General features: G+C 32.8%; 2 protein-coding genes across 2 annotated transcripts; both read left to right on the forward strand.

Moving 5' to 3' along the window:
• The first annotated feature begins 3,765 nt into the window (after window positions 1-3,765).
• LOC128215913 (lysosomal alpha-mannosidase-like) lies at window positions 3,766-17,751 on the forward strand. Its single transcript, XM_052922517.1, has 26 exons — window positions 3,766-3,852; window positions 4,211-4,313; window positions 4,886-5,059; window positions 5,357-5,550; window positions 5,839-5,947; window positions 6,128-6,225; window positions 7,150-7,221; window positions 7,586-7,702; window positions 7,939-8,145; window positions 8,425-8,500; window positions 8,678-8,717; window positions 8,842-8,911; window positions 9,133-9,252; window positions 9,527-9,643; window positions 10,890-11,019; window positions 11,232-11,302; window positions 11,431-11,649; window positions 11,848-11,966; window positions 12,661-12,762; window positions 12,931-13,018; window positions 13,483-13,569; window positions 13,729-13,819; window positions 13,969-14,114; window positions 15,676-15,849; window positions 16,146-16,269; window positions 17,496-17,751. Exons 1-26 carry the CDS (start codon window positions 3,766-3,768, stop codon window positions 17,642-17,644), a joined length of 3,084 nt encoding a protein of 1,027 aa, XP_052778477.1. The 3' UTR covers window positions 17,645-17,751.
• A 2,951-nt stretch (window positions 17,752-20,702) lies between these two features.
• On the forward strand, window positions 20,703-25,822 carry LOC128216489 (G patch domain and ankyrin repeat-containing protein 1-like). Its single transcript, XM_052923066.1, has 2 exons — window positions 20,703-20,794; window positions 23,848-25,822. The coding sequence occupies exon 2, from the start codon at window positions 23,865-23,867 to the stop codon at window positions 24,996-24,998; it is 1,134 nt and encodes a 377-aa protein (XP_052779026.1). The 5' UTR covers window positions 20,703-20,794; window positions 23,848-23,864; the 3' UTR covers window positions 24,999-25,822.
• The last annotated feature ends 1,231 nt before the right edge of the window (window positions 25,823-27,053 follow it).

The raw sequence follows: 27,053 nt of genomic DNA on the forward strand, positions 1-27,053 counted from the left end.
TCACATGACACCTAAGGAGCAGCCAATTGTTTTCCAAAGAATTTATTTCTATGCAGTGGTCTCCCCTAACAAAGTCAGACTTGTTTGGTTGCAACTACATGCCTAAGAAGTGCAGTATGTAGAGAAGTGGAGCAGCAGCTGTTACTAGTATATATTGTTGAAGTGTTTTTTGTAGTACTACTGTACTGTACATGTCTGGTCGAGTGAATGGTCGAGGGGTGGCGTCTGCAGACAGCGAAAGTAGCAGTACATGGGTCCTTTCCTAATAATAATAATAATAATAATAATAATAATAATAATAATAATAATAATAATAATGATAATAATAATAATAACCATATAGCTAGAGACATTTTCAAACGTTTTATTCTTCATTACCAACGATAATGTAGGGATTTGTTTAGATTTGTAACAACTAGAATCTAAATAACTATGCATTTAGACTTGTCGAGAAGAATTAACACATATATAGTTGTTAGAGCACCAAGAAGCAACTGTATCCAAAGCATTCTGCAAATATTGTTGAATTTCGACCACACTATATCAAGATGCATGCAAATTTGAATCTTCAGCAAAGAGCTAGTAAATGCAGAAGAGAGGAGGACCGAGAATGGATCCTTGCGGAACATCATTTTTAAATGTAAATGTCTTACCATCAACTTGTACGCATTGTCTTCGATGAAGTAAATATGAAGTCTTAAGCAGAAGGCTTGAATTAGAAAAGGGATAAATTCGCAATTTTTGTAGAAGAATATCGATCAACAAGGTCAAATGCTTAAGGGAGATCTACATTTTTGTTGTACATGTAGTCCATATAAATATAGACGCCTTTGAGTATATATATATATATATACGATTTTGGGTATTTGCAGATTCATGGCAGATAGCATAAGACATTTTAAAAGATAAGACAATCATTATTGCTGACTATAACTAGTTGTATCATCGTTGAGTTGTTACCGAGTGAGCACCAAAAGCTATATTTCATGAGTGGCGTAGCCACAAGTGTGATGATTTACTTGTTTTGTTCACGAGGTGAACTATATAGCGATCCAACACTGAAACCAACAATTTTTCATTTAATCATATGCCTCAAAAGGATATAAAATGAGAGTTAATTGCAGGTGCAGGTAATTGCAAGTGCGCCATATTGACTTCGTTGAAATTGCTTCCCAGCCCTGTTCACTCTAACATATGAAAAAAAAACTGGCAACATAGACCAGTATAAAATACTTAGAAATAAAGTAACTTCTATGATAAAGAAAAGTAAAAAGAATTTTTTCAACAATGCAATAAAAGACAATAAAAATCCGACATATTTATGGAAAAATCTAAAAGATATTTCACATTTGAATCAATCAACTGTGACAGCATTACCTCATAAAATGACATTTAATGAATTTCCGGTTCAAGATCCGTCAAATATTGTAAACGAATTAAACAGTCATTTTGTAAGCATTTCAAACATTATAAATAAAACAAAGTTTTTGAATACAAATTTTAGAAACTTAAAACATATTTTAGATACAAAACTAGGTACAAATAGGTTTGAGATTAAACATATTACCCCTTATGAAGTCCATACTATTATTGATAAATTAAATGTTGGAAAGGCCACAGGCATAGATGGAGTAGGCCCCAAAATTTTGAAGCAATGTGGTGATACTATTACACCTTGTATAGCATCAATTATCAACAGTAGTATAGCGCATGGAGTTTTCCCTGATAAACTGAAAGAAGCACGAGTAATACCAATTTTCAAGTCGGGCAACAAAGAGGACCCCAATAATTACCGCCCCATTTCAATACTCCCAACTATATCAACAATCTTTGAAAGGCATATAGCGACACAGGTACAGTTGTACTTTGAGAAAACCGATGTCATACACAAAACACAATCTGGATTTAGAAAACACCATTCATGTAACACTGCTCTAATAAGACTTATAGATACTTGGCTTAAAGATGTTGACAGTGGTAAACTAGTTGGTGCGATATTTTTGGATTTGAGAAAAGCTTTCGATTTAGTTGATCATGAAATTCTTCTTTATAAATTGAAACTGTATCATTTTTCTGAAATAGCATTGAATTTGTTTAAATCATATCTTGAAAATAGAAACCAAATTGTAAAGATTGGCAAAATTAAATCGCAAAAACTCACTGTTACATCTGGGGTACCCCAGGGTTCCATACTGGGACCCTTGCTTTTTATTTTATACATAAATGATATTGCAGTTATGCATCCAACATTAAATATAGATCTATATGCAGATGACTCAACACTTTATGAATCTGGATATCAGTTGACGGATATTCAAAATAAATTACAACATCATTTAAATTATGTTAATAAGTGGTGTCAACTAAATAATATGTCATTGCATCCTTCCAAGACTAAATGCATGTTAATAGGGTCTGCAAATAAATTAAAAAACACTGGGAATCTTGAACTTTGTATTAATGATGTTCAAATAGTTAATGTTGTTGTGCAAAAGTTATTAGGGTTGTATATAGATAATACACTAAACTGGCATGTGCAAATCGATTATGTTTGTAAAAATCTGAATAAGAAAATTGCACTTCTAAAAAATATAATATATTTCCTCACACCTGATACAAAACGAATGTTTTACAATGCATATATTCTGCCAAATTTTGATTACGGCTGCTTGGTCTGGGGCAAGGGAACCAATTCATATGTGAATAAAATAAATAACTTACAAAAACGAATTGCAAAAATCATACTTGGTAAATCTAAACGAGATTCATCAACAAATCTATTTAAAGAACTAAAATGGCTAAACTTCTCGGATAGATGTAAATACCACGCAGCAGTATTAGTTTACAAGACGTTGAATAGCATGGCTCCATCATATATGTCAGAATTAGTAACAGTTTCAGACAATAATGTATATATGCTAAGATCAATGGCACACAAAGATATTGTTTTACAAACTAGACCTCGTACTAATTATATGAAAGCATCGTTTACATATTACAGCAGAATTGTTTGGAATAATATACCTTTGGAAATACGAGAATCAAAAAACTTTAATACGTATAAAATAAAGGTCAAACAGTACCTCATAGGAAACTTGTGATTATACAAATTGTGATGTTTTATTCATAATTATATTTAACTGAGAGTATCTGTCTAATATTGATTCAACATCATCATCATGTCATCATATGCATCATTATCGTCAGCATCAACAGCATACTTATAATCATCATCATCATCGTCATCGTTGTTAGCATCGTCTTCATGTTTGTCTTATGATTATTTGCCATATTTTCATTCTGTTTCAGAGGGCCATATCGAAAATAAGATTCTGTAGTTTTGTACATGATCTTAATATGTCACCTTCTTAAAATAAAGATATTATTATTATTATTATTATTATTATTATTATTATTATGATTTTGAGGTAAACGTGGGCTAAAAAAAGGGAAAAAGTTGAAAATATCAAATTTTCACTTCGTCCACTACCCTCGTAACTGAAGTTAAACATTCGCAGGAAGCGCTCGTGTATAATTTCAATAACTCGGGTTATAAATGCAGTAACATTTTAATTAGCAGTAATACATGTATGTAATGATATACAAGAAAATAATATAAAGCTCGGACAATACGAATATACGTGTTTAAAACTGCTGGTTCATAGCGAGTTTATCATGTCTGATAAACTTTGTACTAGTTAATTTAAAATCTTCATACTTGTACAGTATGTGATATGTGATTTTTTTTAGGTAAAGTAGACGAAAATGTATCGGACTACATTCGTGGTTTCTTTTCTGCTTTGTTTGTGTCGAGCAATTCCAACACCCGAAGAAAAACAATGCGGATATGTTGTAAGTTGATTCGTTCTTTCAATGCATCTGTTTTGAAGAGGACATCTAAGTGTATATGCAAAATATGTGCAAGCTATTTAATCCTTTACGTTAAAATAACCATTGTTTTGCTGTCAGTCATAGCTCCTTTTGCAATCCCACGTTTTAAAAAAGTCCATAATATTTTCGAAACAATCTTTGTCTGCTGTCATGTTGCAGTTTTGTTGCGTTTATTGTCTAATGGCATTTGATCGTATGTCTTTAAACAAGCTCACTGCTTAACTCTTGACTGTTCTTGTTTGGTGGGTTCGTCCCTGTGGTTTTCTTTGTATGATGCAATGCCCATGTATGGCATGTATACAAACTACTCACAATTCAGAGCTGCAATGCCGTAAAGGATGATATGATCAATGTCCATCTAGTTCCTCATACTCATGATGATGTTGGTTGGCTGAAAACTGTAGATCAGTACTACTATGGAGGTAAATATGTTAAATGTTTTAAAGACTTTAAATTTGAATTTTTGACGTTAGTTTCTTTGTATTTTTGAAGCAAGACTGGAGTGTTTCAATCATAAAAAGTCGCTTTGTGTGCTTTGGTTTTAAAATTTGTTCATAGTTATTTTTTGGCCACTGGACTCATCATTGAAGTCCCTACTTCAGTAGCTTAAGTATGATAACCTTTTTATCAGTAGAAATGTGATATTGACATGCGTTGAGTTAGCAATGAGAACATCTTAATCGTTCTTATTAGATAAATTGAGATATATATAAGATACCATTTGTTTTGTTCAGTTATCAGACGGCAGTACACACGTAAATGGTCTAACATGTTTGTAAATAATTTCAGTTTTGGTGAATACTATGTTGATAAGTAATAAGTTTACTTGCAGCTATGAGTTCACTGCCTTTTAATACCACTTCGATCATTTTTTAAATGTTACTAGTAAATTGTATTTAATTTCAAGCAGTGATACACCGGTATTGTTCATACTAATGCATTTGTTTACTTGTCTCAATGTAATTCAATAATGCGGTATTTTCATCATATAAAGCGCGCAACGACATCCAAAATGCTGGTGTCCAATACGTCCTTGACTCCGTCATACCCGAGCTTGTGAACGACCCGAGCAAGCGTTTCATCTACGTGGAGATTGCGTTTTTCGCTCGCTGGTGGAGGGAACAAGAAGACAATATGAAAACGGTCGTAAAGGGGCTTGTAAATTCCGGTACATTTATAATCAAATATAATCCACAGTATATTCACGTTCCGAATCAAGAATTGCGACCAAACCGATATTGCATATATACTATTTTGGACTAAGTTAAGTTTATGCTTCAGAAAACTCGATCGTCCTAAGATATCTTGTCAGTGTTAAACTATTAACATTTCTCTAGAATATATTTGTATTTTTATACAATTTAAGTATATGCTGAACTAAAAATAACCATAATTGCTATTTATTTATGTACAGACTTATCTGATGGTTATTTATTTTGAAATTAAAACAAATCATTTACACCAGGCCAGCTCGAATTTATCCTGGGAGGTTGGTGCATGAATGACGAGGCTTCCACTCACTATAACGCTATTATAGACCAGCATGCCCTGGGCTTTGAGTTCCTCCGACAAAACTTTGGGGGATGTGGGAGGCCTCGTATTGGCTGGCAGGTTGATCCTTTCGGTCATTCGAGAGAGCAGGCTTCTCTGTTCGCACAGGTGATAGCAACACATGATAAGTGTCGTGTTTTGGAAAGCTTGCATTGCAAACACTAGTCGAAAAACATTTTTTTGAAAATGTAAGATATCATTGTAGATGTGAAAAGGAGCAGGATATATTTGTATAATCATTCGTGCTGTCCTACAAGAATATTCTTTGTAATGAAGTAAAAGAAAACTTTTTGAAAATATCCATTCACTAAAATCCTGATTTTAAGATTAGTGTCAACAGGGAGAAGAGCTTCATCTGTCTACGACGGTTAATCAACATAACTTTTTTCACTACAGTTTGGATTTGACGGGCTGTTCTTTGGTCGCCTTGATTATCAAGACAAGAATCATCGCCTAAACACAACGACAATGGAGATGCTGTGGCATGGAAGTCCTGATAACTTAGGTATACGATTCAAGATCGTGCTTTTGTAAATAATGTTTATGTTATGGAATTAAAATCTTGGCAATTAGTGTATGTATTTCACCATTCTCTGAACTATTAATTGATTAATGCTGGTACGTGTGGCTGCCGGCGTATTTTTTATGTGTACAATATTATAAATATAACTGCAATCTTTTCTAGGAGAGAAGTCTGATCTATTCACTGGTGTTTTATATAATCTTTACCAGCCACCTGGTGGATTTGACTTTAATCAATATAGTTCTGATGAACCATTTATGGTAAGATACTCGGAGGGCTGCCAATGAACCATGTGTGTGTGTATGTTGTGCATGCTTTACAAACAAGTTCCGTACAATCAGGAACATCCATACGTTTGCTTTGTGTGTGTGCTTCCACCTGTGTTTATCACTTATAAGTAACACCAAAATCAACCCCATTACCCCATTGGAAATAAGTTGAATAACTTTAATGGGTTATCCTGTGTTATATATTTGTCACATTGAATTAAATCTTTATTTACGCACGTATGTATCCAAAGCATTCTAATGATGTTGTGCTTTAGTATAGATATCATCACTTATACTTTGTTAATCAGTCTGTGTTATAACTTTATGAGATATTTGGTTTGTTACTATGACATATATATGCACGAATAAATTTATCTATCTATAACCCGAAATTTAATGATCGTAGCCATCTTATTGCTTAACCAATTTGTTATCCATGATAGGATGAATAAATCAATTTTCCTCACACTGAAGCTTTAAACATCTCTATCTTAAGCTTTGAATAACTGTCTATTCATATCGGAAACAGCTTGCCCATTTTTTAAACATCCTGTAATCATTGTACAAAAACTTACTCCCCTAAGTAACTCCCCGTCTAACGTCAAATCCTGGAACCGCCCTTTGAATCCGTTAAATGAATATACTGTAATGTAATTTGAATGAAATAAAAGCATTTAGTAATTATTTTAATATGCTAAATAAAACAATTGTGTATATGTTAAGTGCCAATCTTATTTAAATCATAATTATCAATACTATCTGCATTGCTTCACGCTGGATATGAAGACAGATTATTGTGTGAAGAACATACTGTTATAAAGAAATGCACATGAACAGTTCTGTAAGAACAGTACAACATGTACAGTATGTTAGGTCATGTACCAATGATAGAGTCAAGAATGAAGTGTGTTCCAGGATGACCCCCGTCTCCATGACTACAATGTTGATAAGAAGGTGGATGATTTTCTCAAGGCTGCCAAGGATCAGGTACTGTAGAACAAGAAACACTTGTAGTTGTTTTTCCTTATTAAATAGTCCAAATAACTATACATAGAACAAATGTTTTCTTATTTTTTATTTCCATTATAATGTATTAATATAAAAAACTCGAAATTAAAATATAAGATAATTATCTTGTAATGTTTTTTCCAACCTCAGTTGTTGTCAAGTACGTAATGTGCTATATTCCTTTTGTAATAAGGTTTGACATAAATAATCTCAAACATTTCGAATAAATGACAGATGAGACGTTTTAAAAGCATTATTTAATTTTATTATTAAAACCAAGTGTATATTTATGCAATTCTATGAACAAAAATAAACCGCAATTTTCTGATAATCTTTTCCACAGGCGAAATATTACAAAACAAACCATATAATGATGACGATGGGCTCTGACTTTGAATACCAGAATGCCCATCATTGGTACAAGAACCTTGACAAGCTCATCCATTACACCAACAAGCGGGTATGTATGCAGCTATCCAAGTTCACGTGTTTCTGATCGAGCGTTTTTGTGAAAAGTAACTGGTTAGGAATAAAAATCATTTTGGAATACTGGAGTTTAGAATTAAATAGATATCACTCATTAAGTGTAGAATTGCAGTTGGGAAATCATCATAATTTACTTTAATTCAAAAGACTACTTTTGTTGTAAAAATAATCGTATTAATAGCAAAGAAAAATGTTTTGAATTATAAACAGCAAACAACAGATAACTCCAAAATAAACCTTCTCTATTCGACGCCCTCATGTTATACATATCAACTAAACCGCGCCAACAAAACATGGCCGACCAAGTCAGACGATTTCTACCCTTATGCATACCGAGAACACAGCTTCATGACAGGGTATTTTACCAGTAGGGCTGCACTTAAAGGCTATATCAGGGAAACCAATGCGTTTTTACAGGTAAGTGTTTTAAGTTTAAGCCTCTCTAGATATTGTTTAAGACACATTAAAAATATAAATATCAAAGAATCCAACTACGAAAAGATAAGAAAAGTAACAAAAATCTCATGTAAAACGATAAAAATGATGCCAAGACAGTTTTAATTGCAAATAAAAATAAATTGTACTTCAATTATTTTTTATTCAGATTTTCTATGAAGCATACGTGTAGTTTAATAATACCGCTAACGATAAATAACTAAATACTGTAACTTGAAGTTGTATCTTTTGATTATTCAGGCCTGCAGACAACTTGACGCCTTGGCCAGATTGGCACCAGACTTCCATAACAGTTCATTAAAGATCCAAGTTCTTAGTATGGATTGCATTTAGCATTTTTCATGCACAGCAAGTTCAAGCTAATCACAACTGTCATACAAATTGATTAGACAAACACTACATTATGTGTTCTAAAGTCCATAGCATTTTGTCTCTAAATGTGGTCTTGTCACTGTAGTTTTCATTGTACTGTTGATTTCAAATGCTGTTTCAGGGGAAGCAATGGGCGTCGCTCAGCACCATGATGCTGTCTCGTAAGTCTTCCTATACAAAATGTATAACTTCATTTCCTCAACATTTTGATTAAAGTAATGACTTTGTATATCTGAGTTTGAATACCAAATTCTAATGAAGAAAGTGTGTCTGCTTAATTTTAAGGGGTACAGAGAAACAGCAGGTTGCCTATGACTACGCCATGAGGCTGGCTAATGGTAGATCCGAATGCCAGGTATTATCATGTTATTTCGAGAATAAATTATTAGATTTATAATAAATAAGATAAAAGATTTACCGTAAGGTATTTTATGAAGAATATAAAACATTCCACAATATCATTAAATACTTGATTTTTTTGAAAACTTATAAAAACTTATAAATACATTCTTGTCGCGAGTACGGTAAAAAGTAAGTACTATATAAATAATGTACATCATGTACTGTATTTTTCAGAAAGTTATGAACGATGCAATGGGTCAATTGGTACCAAAGGGTTCGGAGGGATTTATGGGGGTTTTCTTTTGTGATTTGCTCAACATTTCGGCTTGTAGTATTACTGAACAAAATAAACAGGTATGTACAAATTGAAGAGTATCTTGGTATGATAAATTATAAATAAAATAAACAAATCACATCAACACGAAAGGTTATTTTTAAAATTAAAACACACACACTTTTGTATCTCCTGATAAATAGCATTCGTATATGATAAATATGCATTCAATTTAAAACTACATGTAATAGTACAATAGGGCTTTCAACCATTTTTGCTGTTGCTTAAACAGCATTATATCTGATATATCAAATCGATTACATTGAAGACTAATCAAGGTTGTTGTATATGTAGTTTGTGATGATAGTCTACAACCCATTGAGTCACTCGATAGATCACTGGGTTCGTCTCCCAGTGATTGGCTCAGCCTATTCTGTATCGGGACCTTCTGGAGAGGCCATTGAAACACAGGTCAGTTTCTTTGTATCGTGCGATCGCTTTTTCTAATCGATATTTCTGGGAAGTAAGAATTTCTCTTTCCTAAGCAGTAGTTGTGTTTGTCAGGTCATAGTTTTGTTTTTATTTTGCATGCAAAAAGTTCATTTCGTTAAACTGACGAAATTTAACTGAATTACATGATCTTATTTATCAATATCAACGATAATCTTATGTCGTAGGCATTGTGATAATATGTCCCCAATAACTAAAAATTAATAATATGTCCCCAATAACTGAAATATGATAATACGGCCCCAATAACTGAAATATTATAATATGGCCCCAATAACTGAAATATTATAATACGGCCCCAATAACTGAAATATCATAATATGTCCCCAATAACTGAAATATGATAATACGGCCCCAATAACTGAAATATTATAATATGGCTCCAATAACTGAAACATTATAATACGGCCCCAATAACTGAAATATTATAATATGGCCCCAATAACTGAAATATTATAATATGGCCCCAATAACTGAAATATGATAATACGGCCCCAATAACTGAAATATTATAATACGGCCCCAATAACTGAAATATTATAATACGGCCCCAATAACTGAAATATTATAATATGGCCCCAATAACTGAAATATTATAATATGGCCCCAATAACTGAAATATTATAATATGGCCCCAATAACTGAAATATTATAATATGTCCCCAATAACTGAAATATTATAATATGGCCCCAAAAACTGAAATATTATAATATGGCTCCAATAACTGAAATATTATAATATGTCCCCAATAACTGAAATATTATAATATGTCCCCAATAACTAAAAATTAATAATATGTCCCCAATAACTGAAATATTATAATATGTCCCCAATAACTGAAATATTATAATATGGCTCCAATAACTGAAATATTATAATATGGGGAATGAAATATTATAATATGTCCCCAATAACTGAAATATGATAATACGGCCCTAATAACTGAAATATGATAATATGGCTCCAATAACTGAAATATTATAATATAGCCACAATAACTGAAATATAATAATACGGCCCTAATAACTAAACATCAAATGTAGTCCCACTAACTTAAATATAATAATATGGCCCCAGAAATTGATTTGAATGAAGGTTCCTAAATAATGTGTTCAATTACAATCACACGGCCTGTCTGCTGTTAAATGGTTTTAAGAGCGTTTGTCTGGTTTAACGTGTGTATGAATATTATTATAATCACCACAGATGATACCAGTGTTTAAAAGGACTCAGAATATTCCGGAGAGAAAAGGGTACATGGCGAAAAATGAGCTCGTTTTTCGAGTTGAGATACCAGCTCTTGGCTATAGCACGTACATGATTAAGATGTCAGAAGGTAAGTTTCTACTGTTTCTTTTGACAATGTATATGCATTTTACTGGAAAGGCGATTTCCTTATTAGAAGTAGAAAAAGGGGCAAATAATGCAATGCATAAAGTAAGGACCAGTCCAACTACAAAATCAGTGGTAAAAATGCATGTGTATATGTATATAAATATGCTTAGTTCGTTTCCTTCAATGGGTGAATGAACGTGTTATTTGTTTAAGGTACACATATGCTTAGAAAAACGACAAACGTAAGACGGTTTAGTGGTGAGCCTTTTGCTATTAAAAATAAGGTATGTATATCGTGATTATTCAGAATATTTGTTTTATTACCTTGAATAAGAGTGTCACACATATGAACTACTTGTTGCGTATTTTTTTCTTCAATATGTGTACTAAACATACGTTTGGCATTTTTCAGCACATGTCTCTGAAGTTTGATAGCAACGGCAATTGGGATAAATTAACAGATCTACACACTGGACAATCTGTGGACGCCAGAAGCGACATTGTGTACTACCACGGAATGGCTGGAAACTGTAGCCAAGGGAAATTTCAGTCTTCAGGAGCTTACATTTTCAGACCTAATGGAACCACCCCTCAAACCTGGACTGACCCTCCAACTGTTGTAACTGTTGACGTAAGTTAATAGGCGTCGAAACACTTCTTTAATATTACTTAATAGAAGGTGCAAAATCTCAAAAAGTTTATTGATATCTCAATCTCAATAGTTTATTTAAGAACATGTTTAACTCAATTTAATTGTCTTTTTCATTCATAAGGACACAAATTTCCTACATTACTCTATGTTTTTGTCATCTTATTTTTTTATTCTCAGGGTCCCCTAGTGAATGAAGTTCACACTGAGTTCAGCCCTTGGGTCACTCAAGTGACCAGACAGTACAAAGATGAGCCGTATTTAGAGGTGGAATGGACAGTTGGACCAATAACAATAGTGTTAGTAAAATATCTCTTAAAGTATCACTCTTATTCAAAATCAATTCATACACATGTGTAACAAACATCAATTTTGACTGATAAACCTTTAACTACTTACTAAATAATGCATAAATGGAAAATATTATTTACGAATAACAAGATTGTAACCGTGTATTTAATAGCAGAAAGCGCAAAAATACTAAATGATTGGTGAATGCTAAAACATTTACTGTGATCTACTTTAGTCTCATAAGGTAGAAACATCGTTTTTATACTTATTTCTTTCAAATTAAACTCGGCATGTTTCATAAAAACCATTGTTTTGGACATTTATTCATCCTTTTTGGAATATAAAAAATATATAATGAATTGTGGTAAACCTTATTTGGGAGTAAGAGTGCATCATTAAATAAAGCGGTGAATACAATACTGTCTTTAGAATGATTAACCACATTAAAGAAGAGTTCGTTGTCATGTTAAATAATCATAAATACCAATTTGTTTTAAGTAAAATGTATAGTTATTACCTAATACTCATACATGAAAAGGTGAAAATAGTATTGTGTTTAGGATGGACTACAAAACCAAAGAGGATCTCACTACTGTGATAAACAATTATGCAATCTCTCTTCAAATTCTCATAAATTTAGAAAAATAGGAGACTGGATAACCATATTGTTGTTGACACACAAAATATTGTTTCAAACTTCAGGGACAAGATGGGTAAGGAAGTGGTTGTAAGAGTTAACACTGGAATGAAAAGTGACGCCACGTTTTACACAGACGCCAATGGCAGAGATATCATCAAACGAGTGTAAGTATGGATACGATTTACTGGCAAATAAGTTGAAATTTTATTGAGATACTTTATATTACTTAAATTAATTTATATTCATAATTTAAAAAATAAACGTTGCGAATTTTAATTAAGTATTTAATTCGACACGGCGATAAAAAATGTTTCTTTTGCTTCAATTTTTAGTCGGAACTTTCGAAAGACATGGAACCTTAACCAAACAGAGTCTGTGGCGGGTAACTATTACCCTGTCAATAGCAGGATCTTCCTCCGGGTAATATACACTTTAAAACATGTTATAGAGGTTATATGAGCTTAACAGGTGAACATATACATATTTTACGATTTACTAAATAATATAATTGCGCATAATAAGACTATAGACAATACAATAGTTTAAGATGAAAGACAAGTCAGTTTTTTCCATATATTTCGGGAAAAGGACACTACTCAAAATGGGGACAAAGTTCGACGTCACGCTTTTATTTGTTACTTCCAGGAAAAAAGACTGAGTTTGCGTTACAATTGTTAAAATTATAGTCAGTCAACATGTACAATGTACATTCTCTCTTTTAAGGATGGTGATTATAAAAAATATATATTCATTTGTGATTGGAATTTTTCTGTTGATTGGGAAAACTATAACTTAGAATGCTTTGGGAATGCGGCCCCTACAAAAGGGCAAAAAAACCTGTTTGTAAAATACATGTACCACAAAACTTGTACAATTTTAATCAGGATGAGAGTAGTGGCATGCAGTTCACAGTTTTGACTGATAGGTCACAGGGCGGAGCTAGTATACAAGATGGACAGCTGGAACTCATGGTAAGTATTTCAACACATTTAAACCTATACTAGTTAATATTTCCTGCAATGTCACTGAATAAAATGAACTAATACATCATTAATGAAGGAAGTTTATAAAGAATTTAGCATAAAATACAAAGGATTTTGTTTCTAACAAAAAATAACATATATTGCCAGGTTCACCGTAGACTGCTGTATGATGACAGTCTTGGTGTAGGGGAACCCATGAATGAAACGGGCTCTGACAAACAGGGACTCATCATAAGAGGTAAAGAATTTCTTCAATGTCAAATTAAATATTATTGTTGGCAATGATAAAAATAGGCTTACATTTAAAGAATTATGATCCGACCTATTTCCTTATTGCAAGAAACGTTACGCGTTGATAAACATTGTTCTTTATACAAAAACGTCCAGGCAAGATGTATGTCCACTTCGGTCAGATATCAGATGCAGCAAAGTTTCACCGAGAATTCGGTCTGAGAACATACCTTACACCCATAACTGCTTTCACCAAAACCGACATGAACTACCAGGATTATTCCATGTTCTACAACACAATGGTAGGTGACAAAGCATACCGCATATATTAGTTGAGTATATGAATTAAACAAAAAGAATAAAGTGTGTTTTACATTGTTAAATAAAAGTAACTTCCATGGTAGAGAAAACAGAACAGAACACAAGTTCAATTTTTACATAATATCACACATAAATTTATTATATACATCAATGAAGAAGACTATGATAGTCCATGATCATTCCATTATTTAATACTTGATTGGCGGTATATATATATGTTTTTAACTAGTTGAGATATTTTACAGTAACACAAATAGTAGCAAATGTTGATCAAAAGAATTATTACATACAAATCCTTATACAACTATTTAGCGGCTGGTACTAAAATATATAATGATCATGTATCATGTAAAGTAATGAAATTCTTTCTCTGAGCAAATGCTTTATACACGAAAATAGAAAGATTCTTTAACAAATCAGTATGATCTGTTAATTAAGTATGATCTGTACGATAATATCTTGGAAAATATTTCGATCTAATATTTGTATACAGGCTGAATTCAATCAAGAAATGTAATTCGTCTTCTAAGACATTACAATGTGGGCAAAGTCTTTGTTCCAAAATTGTGTTATTACACTTACCAACTTTTATATTCAACCGATGCGACGATAATTTAAACTGGCTTAAAGCAGTTCTGAATGTCTGTACATTAACACACTTAAGATTGGGTTTTAATTCAAAATTAGAAATGTTTCTATAAAATCAAGCTCTTGCGGAGTTTGACAATCTGCGGTTTAAGTTTTGAACATAAACGTCTCGTATTCTTTGCTTAAAAAATGACACAAAACTTGAATTATCACCAACTCCTTGAGCATTCCAGACGTGATGAAACCCATATTACTCAATAATGTTTTAACATATACTGCCCAGTTTGTTTCATTTGGGAATTATGAAAAAATAATTACATTATAGATCGTTCTTACATATTTATCATTCGGCATACTTAAAACTTTAAGCCAGTATTTAATAATAATCAAAATGCATTGCGACAGTACATCTGATCTGCCCGTCTCTGCATATACAAAGTCATTTTGTGTTGTTGTTTTAACCGAAAGTACATATTTTATGAATTGGGTGTGTATCCTTTCAATTGGCAATCGTTTTAAAAAAAAACAGACTTCTGAACCATGTAATAGGATAGGTCTAATAAGTTAAGTTCCAATTTATGTTCAGGTGTTAAAGTTAATATTCGATGAAACAAAGCATTGATCTATATGACAAATCGAGATTAAAACGGGGCCAAGTTTCAGTTTCCAATGTGTTTTTAGAATGTACTATTTCGGTTGTTTCATACAGTTATGTACAGAGTGACCCACTCTGGATGAAGTCATTCTCATTTCACAGAGAATGTCAAATCAAAATACATACATAATATAGTTAAAACCGTATGGGGTGATTTTGGAGTGGCCCGATAAGGCAGGTGACCTTTTAAAGCAGGTGGTCCTTCAACATCAAAGGAGACTTTTCAGAAGTTCCTTGTATTTTCATTTGATGCAGAGCTTTAAAAATTAGCCATGCAATATTATCTTGTTTTATGATAGTGGTCCGGTCTGAAGCAGGAGCTTCCGGCCAACATACATATGTTGACCTTGGAGCAGTGGGGTGGTCCCACATTAACCCCGTCTCAGACTCAGCCTTACCTGATTAGACTAGAACATTTCTACGAGAATGGAGAAGACCCACAGTTGTCCTTGCCTGTTACAGTTAATCTACAGGTTAGTTCTGTTCTGCCAAAGTACTCATATTGGATTTGCAACAAAATGGTGATCCTTCTTGGACCATACATTTGATTCTGCCTGGAAATGGCAATTATTTATTGCAGATAGTAACTTTTGAAAGGTCATAGCATTGATTTCAACATGGCTGTTAAAGCTTCTAGTAATAATACAATGATTGATGGATAATACATCGTTCGTGTAATCTTATAGTAAAGTTATATTTGTTCTACCTTGTCTAAACATTAAAAGCAAGACACAATTCCCTGACCTATCCTGGTTGTTGATATTTTCAGGACCTTTTTGTAACATTTAACATTGCAAGTATTGAGGAATTAACCCTGGGAGCAAATCTTGCCATTGCTGACCTCCAAAGGCTAAGCTGGAATACCGTGGACGGTGACCTTGTTACTGATAAAAGTAAGTTTGTAGCCGAGCAGTCATAAATCAGTGACGCAAAACCCCTTTTAGAGGCACAAGGTCAAGCGACACTGAACGATATACATAAAACATGCAAACAACACAGACAGACGACACTGAACGAGATACATAAAACATGCAAACAACATAGACAGACGACACTGAACGAGATACATAAAACATGCAAACAACATAGACAGACGACACTGAACGAGATACATAAAACATGCAAACAACATAGGCAGACGACACTGAATGAGATACATAAAACATGCAAACAACATAGGCAGACGACACTGAATGAGATACATAAAACATGCAAACAACACAGACAGACGACACTGAATGAGGAACATAACACATGCAAACAACATAGGCAGACGACACTGAATGAGATACATAAAACATGCAAACAACATAGGCAGACGACACTGAATGAGATACATAAAACATGCAAACAACACAGACAGACGACACTGAATGAGGAACATAACACATGCAAACAACACAGACAGACGACACTGAATGAGGAACATAACACATGCAAACAACACAGACAGACGACACTGAATGAGGAACATAACACATGCAAACAACACAGACAGACGACACTGAACGAGATACATACAACGTGCACAGAACACAGACAGACGACACTGAATGAGGGAAATAAAACGTGTAAACAACACAGACAGACGACACTGAATAAGATACATAAAACATGCAAACAACATAGATAGACGACACTGAATGAGATACATAAAACGTACACAGAACACAGACAGACGGCACTGAATGAGGGACATAACACATGCAAACAACACAGACAGACTACACGTGCATAAATAATAAATGTTGGTGCTACCACTAAGGAACGGTTAGTGTAAGATGAGTTGGCACTAGCTCGCATAATCTCAGACATGTCAACACATTTCTCTTAATACTATCCTTTTTGCATAATTCTTCTTTAAAAAATTGAACGTGTATTGTCAACATTTATACTAAAGCACCGTGGATAAGTTGAACAACATAGTAAGAGAACTAGATAATACCCCATACAATTTGATCCCAAAACAATAGCATGCAAACAAAATGTCTGATTTACATATCATTGTCTTCTGCATTTGTTCAGTTCATGTATTTAATGTTTTACTCTGTCCAACATGACTTCTTTAAACGTATCCTGTGTCAATGATTGATTTAGTAAATTTATACTTTTTTTACAGACAATAACGTCTACAAAGTTGAAAATCGACAGAAACTGAAAGGATCACTGGATATCACTCTCAACCCGATGGAGATACGGACTTTCCAGGTCAACCTTAAAGACGGACCACCCCGCCAGAATGTTGACAAGTTTACCGTGTTCTCGTAATGCGGATTGTAACTAACATTAAATAGCCTGAATACTGGTGTTTAAGATAAGTGTTGAGTAATAAATTGTCGAAACTCGTGTACAGAATAAAAGTGTTGTCCCATCAATATTGTTTTGGCAAAATATTCATTGCAGAGCAGTGGAGACGAAGTGTGATGCTTCATTGGAGTCTTTACTAAACTGATGGAGCTTGTCTTGCTTTAACTATTGCACTGTGTTAAAATCTAAGTTCAATGATCTTGTTTCACGTGTTCTCATTTTCTTGTTCCATGTATGATCTTTGACTGTTTACACGATTGTTAATATTTAATTTCAGAAACACTTATTACTAACGTGTGAGTTTGGATACAAGACGTTTATTCGTCAATTACACAAAGCTGTCTGTAAATGCCCAGCATAAATTTGCACCACTGGGGCAATATACCAACATGGGCAATTTGTCCTAGGGCTATTTTAAAATGCATATTTTGAATACAATGGCAAACGATTGTGTACAGCTTTATGTTAGTTATTTCAAGAAAACAATATACAATTCGTGCGTCCTTAATTAAAAACACGTATACATGACTGTGTGTTTTTAACTGTAATTGAAGTATAAAATGAGAAATATAAATAGAGTATGTGTTTAAATATAATTTAAGGTATCACTTGAAAGGAGTGCGATAGCCTGAAGTTCAGCATTTTAACATTAAAACACTGCATTTTTGTAACGCATGAATTTCAAAAATGTTGAAATAGTCAAACTTCTTTTTATTTATCAGTTCTCAACATACATCTAGTATAATTTAGATATTTCAGTATTTTATAGAACCTGTTTGACGACTAATTTCAACTAAGTTTGATTTTTGTTTCATTTATAATATTTTTTTCCTATACTTTTGTAAAATTGTCAAATATTTAAGAAATGAATTGCAGGGTCGATGTCATTATCGGGGTATGAACGCAATTGGGCTGGTCTTAGTTCTTTGACCAGCCCAATTGTGTTCATATCCCCGACAATGACATCAACCTCGCAATTCATTCCTTATACTTACACCAATAGTTTATTATTGCATTCAAGAAACGTAAAAAAAAAACTAATTTCATTTAGGATAACCTTTCAGTAATCCTTTCTTACCCATTCTGTAAAGAAAACGACCCGACTGTAACCGGAAACATTTTTTTCAAATAACGTCACAATAACGCAGGAAAACGATCAACCACTTGAAATAACTTTTAAACGCAAAATTGAAACACCTTTTGCAACAATACGTTTAAAATATAATATCACTTGCTAAAATGTTGATTTATAGTTTACCTTACCTGCTGACACTATACAAACAACAACCAGATCAATAGTTTGCATGTTTATTGTTATGCGATGAATTAAATTCCGAACATATCCGAAGATGTTGCGTTCATCGATTGATAAACGTTGAGGTGTAAATATTTCATGTTAACCTGCCCCCCCCCCATACACGGGGCCTTTTTTCCTCGAGTATTATTTTGTCCCCGTAGGTAACACCCAAATATAGTTTTAAGTACATGTGCCGCCTTTTGCAAACGTTTTGTGTGATAATAGGTTCATATAAACGATATATGAGACATTTGCATACAGAGGACTAGTTTAATGGTTGGTTCTAAAGTGGCCAAAGCATGGATATAATGTGACAGCCACAATGGGACATGTTTGTAGAATATTAAGAAAAGTGATAAACGAGTGGTACTTAGAGTCTAGATATCCAACTTAATAGCATGTATATATATATATAGTCATGACTCATGATACATGTTTATACCGTATACATGATGTATTTTCATCTGTTATTTTTCATTTTCATCTGTTATTTTTCACTGCTATAAACTTTGTAAGTTTAAAGCCGAAATAAACGAATTGTATTGTATTGTATTGTGTTGTATTGTATTGTATTCAAGTTCACACTAGCGTTCAAGACTAGCATTCCTCTCACAGGGACAGGTATTTTTTGTTGGCTTTGCAGTAAGAACCAATTTAATAATAAAGTTAATGATGCTAGTGTATTGTTCAGTATTTCTATACAAGATGGCAGAGTTGACTTTGGTGCAGTTTTGGTGCATGGTGGTGCCCTCGCCGAGCGGGCTCAGAGACCAAAGAGTATATATGATGGGTGGATGGATGGATGGAAGGATGTCATAGTAACAAACCAAATAGCTCATAAAGATATAGTACAGACTGATTAACAAAGTATAAGGGATGATATCTATACTAAATCACAACACCATTAGAATACTTTGGATACATACATGCGTTAATAAAGATTTAATTCAATGTGGCAAATATATAACACAGGATAACCCATTAAAGTTATTTAACTTATTTCCAATGGGGTCCTTATGACAAATATAATTATTTGACAAGATCTCAGTTGTAAGCTGTTTGAATTAGGTTTTCTTATACAAAAAAATACATACATGACGTACTCTGACTAGTTAAAGAATGATTAAATGTTTGAGATCGAAATTCTTTAACAGTTATATCATGGCGGGATGTTTTACGGGAACGTCTAGGGCAGTGATGTCGAGCCACTCTTGTCCACATTCAGTGACATCTGAATAAATGTTATTGCTTGTATTAAGCCAAAAAAGTCTTTATACATATATAATGTATCAATCTTCTTGAACAACAAGAACAACAACAATTGGTCTTGGCAGGAACCAATAACAAATCCTACTACCAGGTATTTGGGAATGTTTGGGGAATATTGTGTGCCACCTACCATCCTACTGTTTTATTAAAACGTCATACTAGAATACATTTGAGAAAAAAAACACTTAAAAAAATACCAATGGAAAACGTATTGGTTAACCCCCTTATAACTACTGCATGTACACCAATTGTACATATGTGAAAAACTAAACAAGTCTAAGCTAAGCAACAATGTTTTTGTTTTGGTATGATTTTAATTATTTTGAAAAGTTCCGAGACATTTATGGAGAAATAGCCTAATATGACAGTCATGATAAACTAAGATGAGAATTATAAAACTATTGTCTGCTACTTTGGATAGAAAAGTATTTCTAAAAGTTACCTCCCTTTTATTAAATTTTGCCATTATCTCAATATTTCATTTTCGATACGTTCTCGTCAATACCAGTTCATTTTCCAAACTATGTGAATTTTCTCAATGAAAAGTGAGTTGTTTTTGTATTATACTACATCATTTTATGAAAATATAAGAAAAATATTCTGATAGAGTACTTAATTTCATTCCGAAACCCAACTGGTTATGGATGTTTTTGCGTTTTTTGTCAACACTGAGTAAGGATTTTATGAAAAATGTCATAAACAATCTTTGGTTCTTAGCATGTGTTTTTCACTTAAACAAATCTGGAGTTAGATGTTAATTATTGGTTCAAGATAAAAACAAATATCATTTAGATATCAATTTATTTATATAAACAGAATAAAAAAAACATTGTAAATCAAGGCTTTTTCCTTTCTAGTTTCAAGATATTAAGCCTAAATATCAACAGCTTTTAAAACATTTATAGTTTGAAAGAACTAAGAATAAAATACAAACTAACCTATGAAAGCCAACAAGATTCTAACAAAATGCCACACACCCAAATTTGTGCATGCCCTAGCCACAATAATGTGCGTTTAGGGAACGTTTTTTAACATTTGGATATTTATTGTGTTCCCTATAACGCCACAAGTCGATTTATTTATACCAGTGTAAAATAAAATATTAGACTATTATATTACAACAACACTGAATTGTTAAAAGAAAACATAACGCTGATCGGCTTCTGTCAACTTTTCACTGCCATATTGGGTTAGCCACTATAAGTATATTTATCCTAAGCAGTGACCTCCCCTGTTGGGACATCGATATTATTGATACATTATTCATATTAAAGGTTGATTTTTTTTCGACTGTTTTCCTGATTAGTATATTTATATATAAATGTATTTGTTTTATTAAAGCTTTTAAAAAAACCTTATTTATATGTGTTCACATTTTTATCAAATATTGATGCCCTTAACTGAAGATGACTACCTGATTTCAAATGCGCATTTTATTAGTGGTGTTTAACCGGAACAGGTGCGCGTTATCTTTGCGCTAAATATACTTAGCGCTGGGATCTTGGCTAGGAAAACAACAAGTCTGACTCTGAAGCGGCTGTTTATATGGACTATGCATGCCCCTGATAACATCATTTCCCCTTGTGACGAATATCTAGAACAAAGAAAACTAGTGATCTTTAATTACTTTTTAGCTGCTACTGTCAGCATATATATTACATCAAACTTAGCCCACAAGCTCTGCACTGGTAAAATGCTAAAAGTTTAATTTCGAACAGCACCACATATGTATCGCAATGGTAAAGCAGCCTTTTCAGTGATTAATTGCACTAGAATTGAATGGAACTCACATTTAATATTAGAACATGGAGTGTGCAGATTAAAGATTGATCTACCATTTAGAATTATGATTTTCCTTAAGAAATGTGACTATTGGCATCCCTTTCACCATCGTGTTTATGCACAAGTCAATTGCAACCATGACCCCCCCCCCTTCCCCAGGTCTGGGGAATAGCGGTGTCTTTGACTTTTGGTCCAGTCAAATAATTTGCAAAAAGTGAGAGTGCCATTTGATAAGAAATTATTGAGCAAACTTTAGTTAACAAGGAGTTTGCTCCATGCTCTCCTAAATGAACGTATATATGCAAGATGTTTAAATATCAGGGTTGGTCACAATACACATTCTCACTGTAGTGAACGAGCAGAGACCATTAATCTGTTCTAAGTAATAGCAACATCGACCCAAGCTCAGAAAAAAGGCTTCATGTGTTCTAAATTTGATCACAATATCTCATTCCCTACTGATGACTTTCTGTGTGCAAAAACGTACCTACTTGATTTACAAAGCAATACTAATATATATATGAATATAAAACACCACCTAAATTCTACGGCCATATGTTTTGTGTTCCTCAATATATCAGATTACCGGCATATTTTAAATATTTAGATATTTGCGACTCGAGTGTTGATGCTTGTGAAAAACACATCATGGTTAACTAATCTGTATGTATGAAGGGTATACAGATACAAAAACAGCAACATTTTTTTTGCCCTCACCCCTCGATATGGACAACATCAAACTATTTCCCTCGAGCTCCTGTATAGGTAAAGTGGCCGTAACCATTATCAAAGTATCGTTATTCCAAATACATCGTTACTATCCTAAGTCCACTTGATAGCTACCCCCTGTGCAGTTATTTATTTGCTTCATCTATCCCCAGTACACCGCCAGGGCATCAAAAGGTATGAATATCTCCGTAACAACAAAACATATCGTATTTATATCTTACACATTACTAGATAATGTAATTACAATGAAATCGCTCGATTCAGTTTTTTTTCTTATTTTCAATTTGTTGATTTATGTTTGAAATCGTACCACATAAATGAACATTTGTGAGCGATCATGCAAATTTCACAAGAGTTGGGCTATTATACAAAAGAGGAGACACATTTCCATCAAAGTCATATACTGCACAGGATCAAGTTATTCAAAACTCTTTAATTTTTATAAATATATCACCATAAAATACAGAAAACTTTCCATGTGTCAAAATCAAACACTTATCGATTTATCACTTTTTGAGCTATATCTGGTGTCCCTTCCCCCACAGTGATTAAGCTGTAGTATTTGGCTCTTCCAAAGGACACTTTTTTCATTTTGATAATTTAAGCAATGCCAAAGTTCACTTTTGGTTATTTAAATTCATTCAAAAGCAATTATTATTGCATATATATGTGTAACTGATTAGTTTTATATTTCTTCTTCAATTTCCAACAAAACATGTCAAAACTGGTATTGATGAAGGTTTATTCTAGACAGTTAAATTTTGGTAGAGGTCTTATACAATTGCCATTTTACTGTTGCTTGTCTATCTTTTCATCATATCAGTACTGATAAACCAGCAAATTTTGGCACAGTCTCATATTATGATTTAATTATAGTGCCATACAAAATTTATTTCTGGAGCGATTTTAATGAAATAAAAAACATTGATAATAGATTTGAAAGACCTTTCAATGAAGTATAACAATAATAAATTAATTTAAAATAAAATTTTGAAAACTGAAACTGTTAGTCGATGTCTATTAGTAGATTAACATCTTAATTACAAGAAACCTTAATGATTTATGATTTTCATTTTTTAACTTTCAGCCATTGTTGATTAAAAGATGTCGGCTGAGTACAGACATCTGATCAACTTCATTCCTGCTGCTTCCACACCAGAGCCAGTCCATGAGCCTTCTACATCTGGACAAGGTGAAAAACAACTAGATGGGGAAGAAATCAGAGCATTCTATGAAGATGTTGTAAAATCTGACTTTCATTGTGAACCAGTAAAGGAAAAAGAAAGGCCTTTACAAAATGGGACTGCTCAAAATCACAGGAGTGAAAACAAAACGAAAAAACACAGAAGGGAAGCACAGGAAAAAAGGACAGTTGTGAAGGAAGAAGCAGAATACGTTGAATCAGGCATACATCAACGACATGCTTCAAAATTAAAGAAAGAATCACTGAAGAAGTTTCCTGAGCCTTTAGAAGACTGTGGTAAAGATTTGCATAAAATACATCACAAGTTACTCACTCTTTCACAGAATGGTGACATTTCTGCATTGGAAAAACTTCTTGGAGATGGTCATGTGGATGTTAATTTTCAAGACCAATATGGCTGGACTGCTGTTATGTGTGCTGGGGTGGCCGGCCATTTTAAGGCTGTACAGTTTCTTCTTTCTGTCGGTGCAAGCAGATATGTGATAAACTCTCAGAATAAAACAGTAGATGATCTCTGTCCAAACTTATTAAGGGAACTTGAAAAATTGGAAAGGGAAAAACCAAAGAAAAGTAAAAAAAGAAGATCATCATTTTTCTGTGATATTTGTGGTTGTGAATTTAGTGATTCAACTCCAGTGGAACACAACAGTTCAACACTTCATTTGTTTAATATAGGTCGAAAACCCAAAACTGACCATTTTATGTTACAAAAGAACAACATTGGCTTCCAGCTGATGGAAAAATCTGGCTGGGATGGTCAAAGTGGACTGGGGTCGAAAGGTCAAGGCCAGAAATATCCAGTAAAAACTTCACTGAAACGTGATCGAAAATGTCTTGGTGGGGATGATAAAAAAAGTAAAACGAAAGTAACGCATTTTGGTCCAAATGACGCCAGTGCTGTTAAGTCACTGAAAAGGCCACAAGAACGTGTAATGTCTGCAGCGACTGTGAGTAAAAGAGAAAGAAAAAGGAAAATAAAGAAAGACAAGAACTGGGAAAGAGATTTGAGAACATATATGAACATGCCAGACTAAATGGATATAAGAATTGTATAGATTTCATACTTGCTTTCAAAGATTTTTTAATTGAAATCATAATTATCTTTCATTTATTGTATTTATAATTATTTATACCTCTGATTTTAAATTTATGTAAAAATCTTATTGTTTTGTTAAAATTTGTTTGATGTTTGTATTTTAGGAATACTTTTTACTTTAATTACATGTGACTTTTAAAAATAACCCTAACATTATTGTTGTAAATGTGGTATTGTCACAGGAACATGTATACATTGTATATATATACTATATACACATGTTCCTGTGACACATTTAACATTGAACACATTTAACAAAATGTATACATGTATTATGAAATTGTTAGGCCTACTGTAGTATGATGTGTCAGATAATATAATTTTACAAAAAATTAAAAGCAAAGCATATTCATGTATGTGTAATTTGAACAGAAAATCTCTCCTCAAAAATTATTTTGTGAAGAAAAAAGTGTATATGCAGCATAACTTGGATTATTATTCAATTACAATAATTATATTAAAAAATAATTCTGACTTGTGTACAGTGTTTTAAACAAAATATTACAGTATGATTATATGTATTATATTGATGAAAAGTCAACAATTACAATGACAATAAATTAAGTGGAACATCATTGCTTTCAGTATTTTTTATGTGTTTTTTTTACCGTCAGGACCCATATGCATCAACATCTTAACTCCGAGTTTTAGACCCAAGGCCTAAAAAAAAATTGTTTGGTAAGGGTTACATCCTTTTCAAAAATAGGTAGGGTAGGTAGGCTTTTTACTTTTTTATATATTTTTTGTATTAGGCTTTATATGAGAATGTCATTTTCATCATTGGAGAATGGTGTTAAAGTTATCTTCTATATAAGCAATTAAGGTTTTAAACTACATATTGAAAAGCAAAAAAAAAAAAAAAAAAAAAAAAAAATATTTTTTCAATTTTTTTTTCAAACTGACTATAAAAACGTTAGGGTCGGCGCCTATTCCGTAGGTAGGGTCGGGTAACCCGAACCAAATGTATTTTTTTTTTAGGCCCAAGTCTCAATACTGCAAATATTATTTTCATGGGAAAATTTCTATTTGAAAGGCTTAATTGGAGAGAATTGTTGCATACACAATCATGTATGTATAAAATAACTTTTTTTTATAAAGATTTACAATTATTATTTTGTCAAAATTAGTTATTTAAAGACACTTTGTAGCATTTTATTATTTTATTGGTCAAGACATTATTGTACATGGTTCATGATGCCTGATACATATCTGTAAAATTATTTGATGAATGAAAGAATGAATTATTGATTGAGAGTAGTCCTTAGAAATAATTAATGATACTTTATAAATGTTTCTTTACAACTTCATCTATAGTTTTAGGTTGTCACATGTCCTTTGTATTAAGTAAAAGTTAAAAAGACGAACTTGGATGACTATTAGATGACTTGGCAGAATTGTTTGTGTCTGTGTTGTAAAATTGTAATGCCTTGTTGGTTTGAAATCTCTCTTTACAGTAATTGTTATTATCTTGTACCTCTGGCTCATCTTTGTTCAGCTGTGCGGGGTTTCGGAATAATTTGGCATGAAATTTTACAAAACATATCATGTCCCTTAACACAGAGCCCTAGGTAAAGGTCGTGTCTCAAGATCAAACCTCATGCATTCCTGGTTTTACTGATGCATTTAGTTTGTGTAAAGACTGTTTACAGATGGTAAAATATCTTGTTCAAATGTTTTTTTTCCTATTTACACATGGAGGATGAACATGTTTCTTATAATTAAAGTTCAAGGTCACTTGTAGAGGTCATTACAATTTTATTTTTTTAGTTTAAGTATTTAAATGCCATTTGTGACATGAATTCATACACGCCATATTTTCTGGAGACCATTCAGGGGGATTTGTTCAGAAAGGCTGAAATTAAGGGGGATTTTGGGAGTATTTAGGGGGATTTTTTAGCAGGTTTAAGTTGGGGAAATTTCAAAGTATTTTTAGACGCAAGTACGAAAAAATGTATTCACATATATTTTGCTATGAAAACCTCTAACTTTTTCA

This window comes from Mya arenaria, chromosome 14 (assembly GCF_026914265.1).
Source record: "Mya arenaria isolate MELC-2E11 chromosome 14, ASM2691426v1".
Lineage (NCBI taxonomy): Eukaryota > Metazoa > Mollusca > Bivalvia > Myida > Myidae > Mya > Mya arenaria.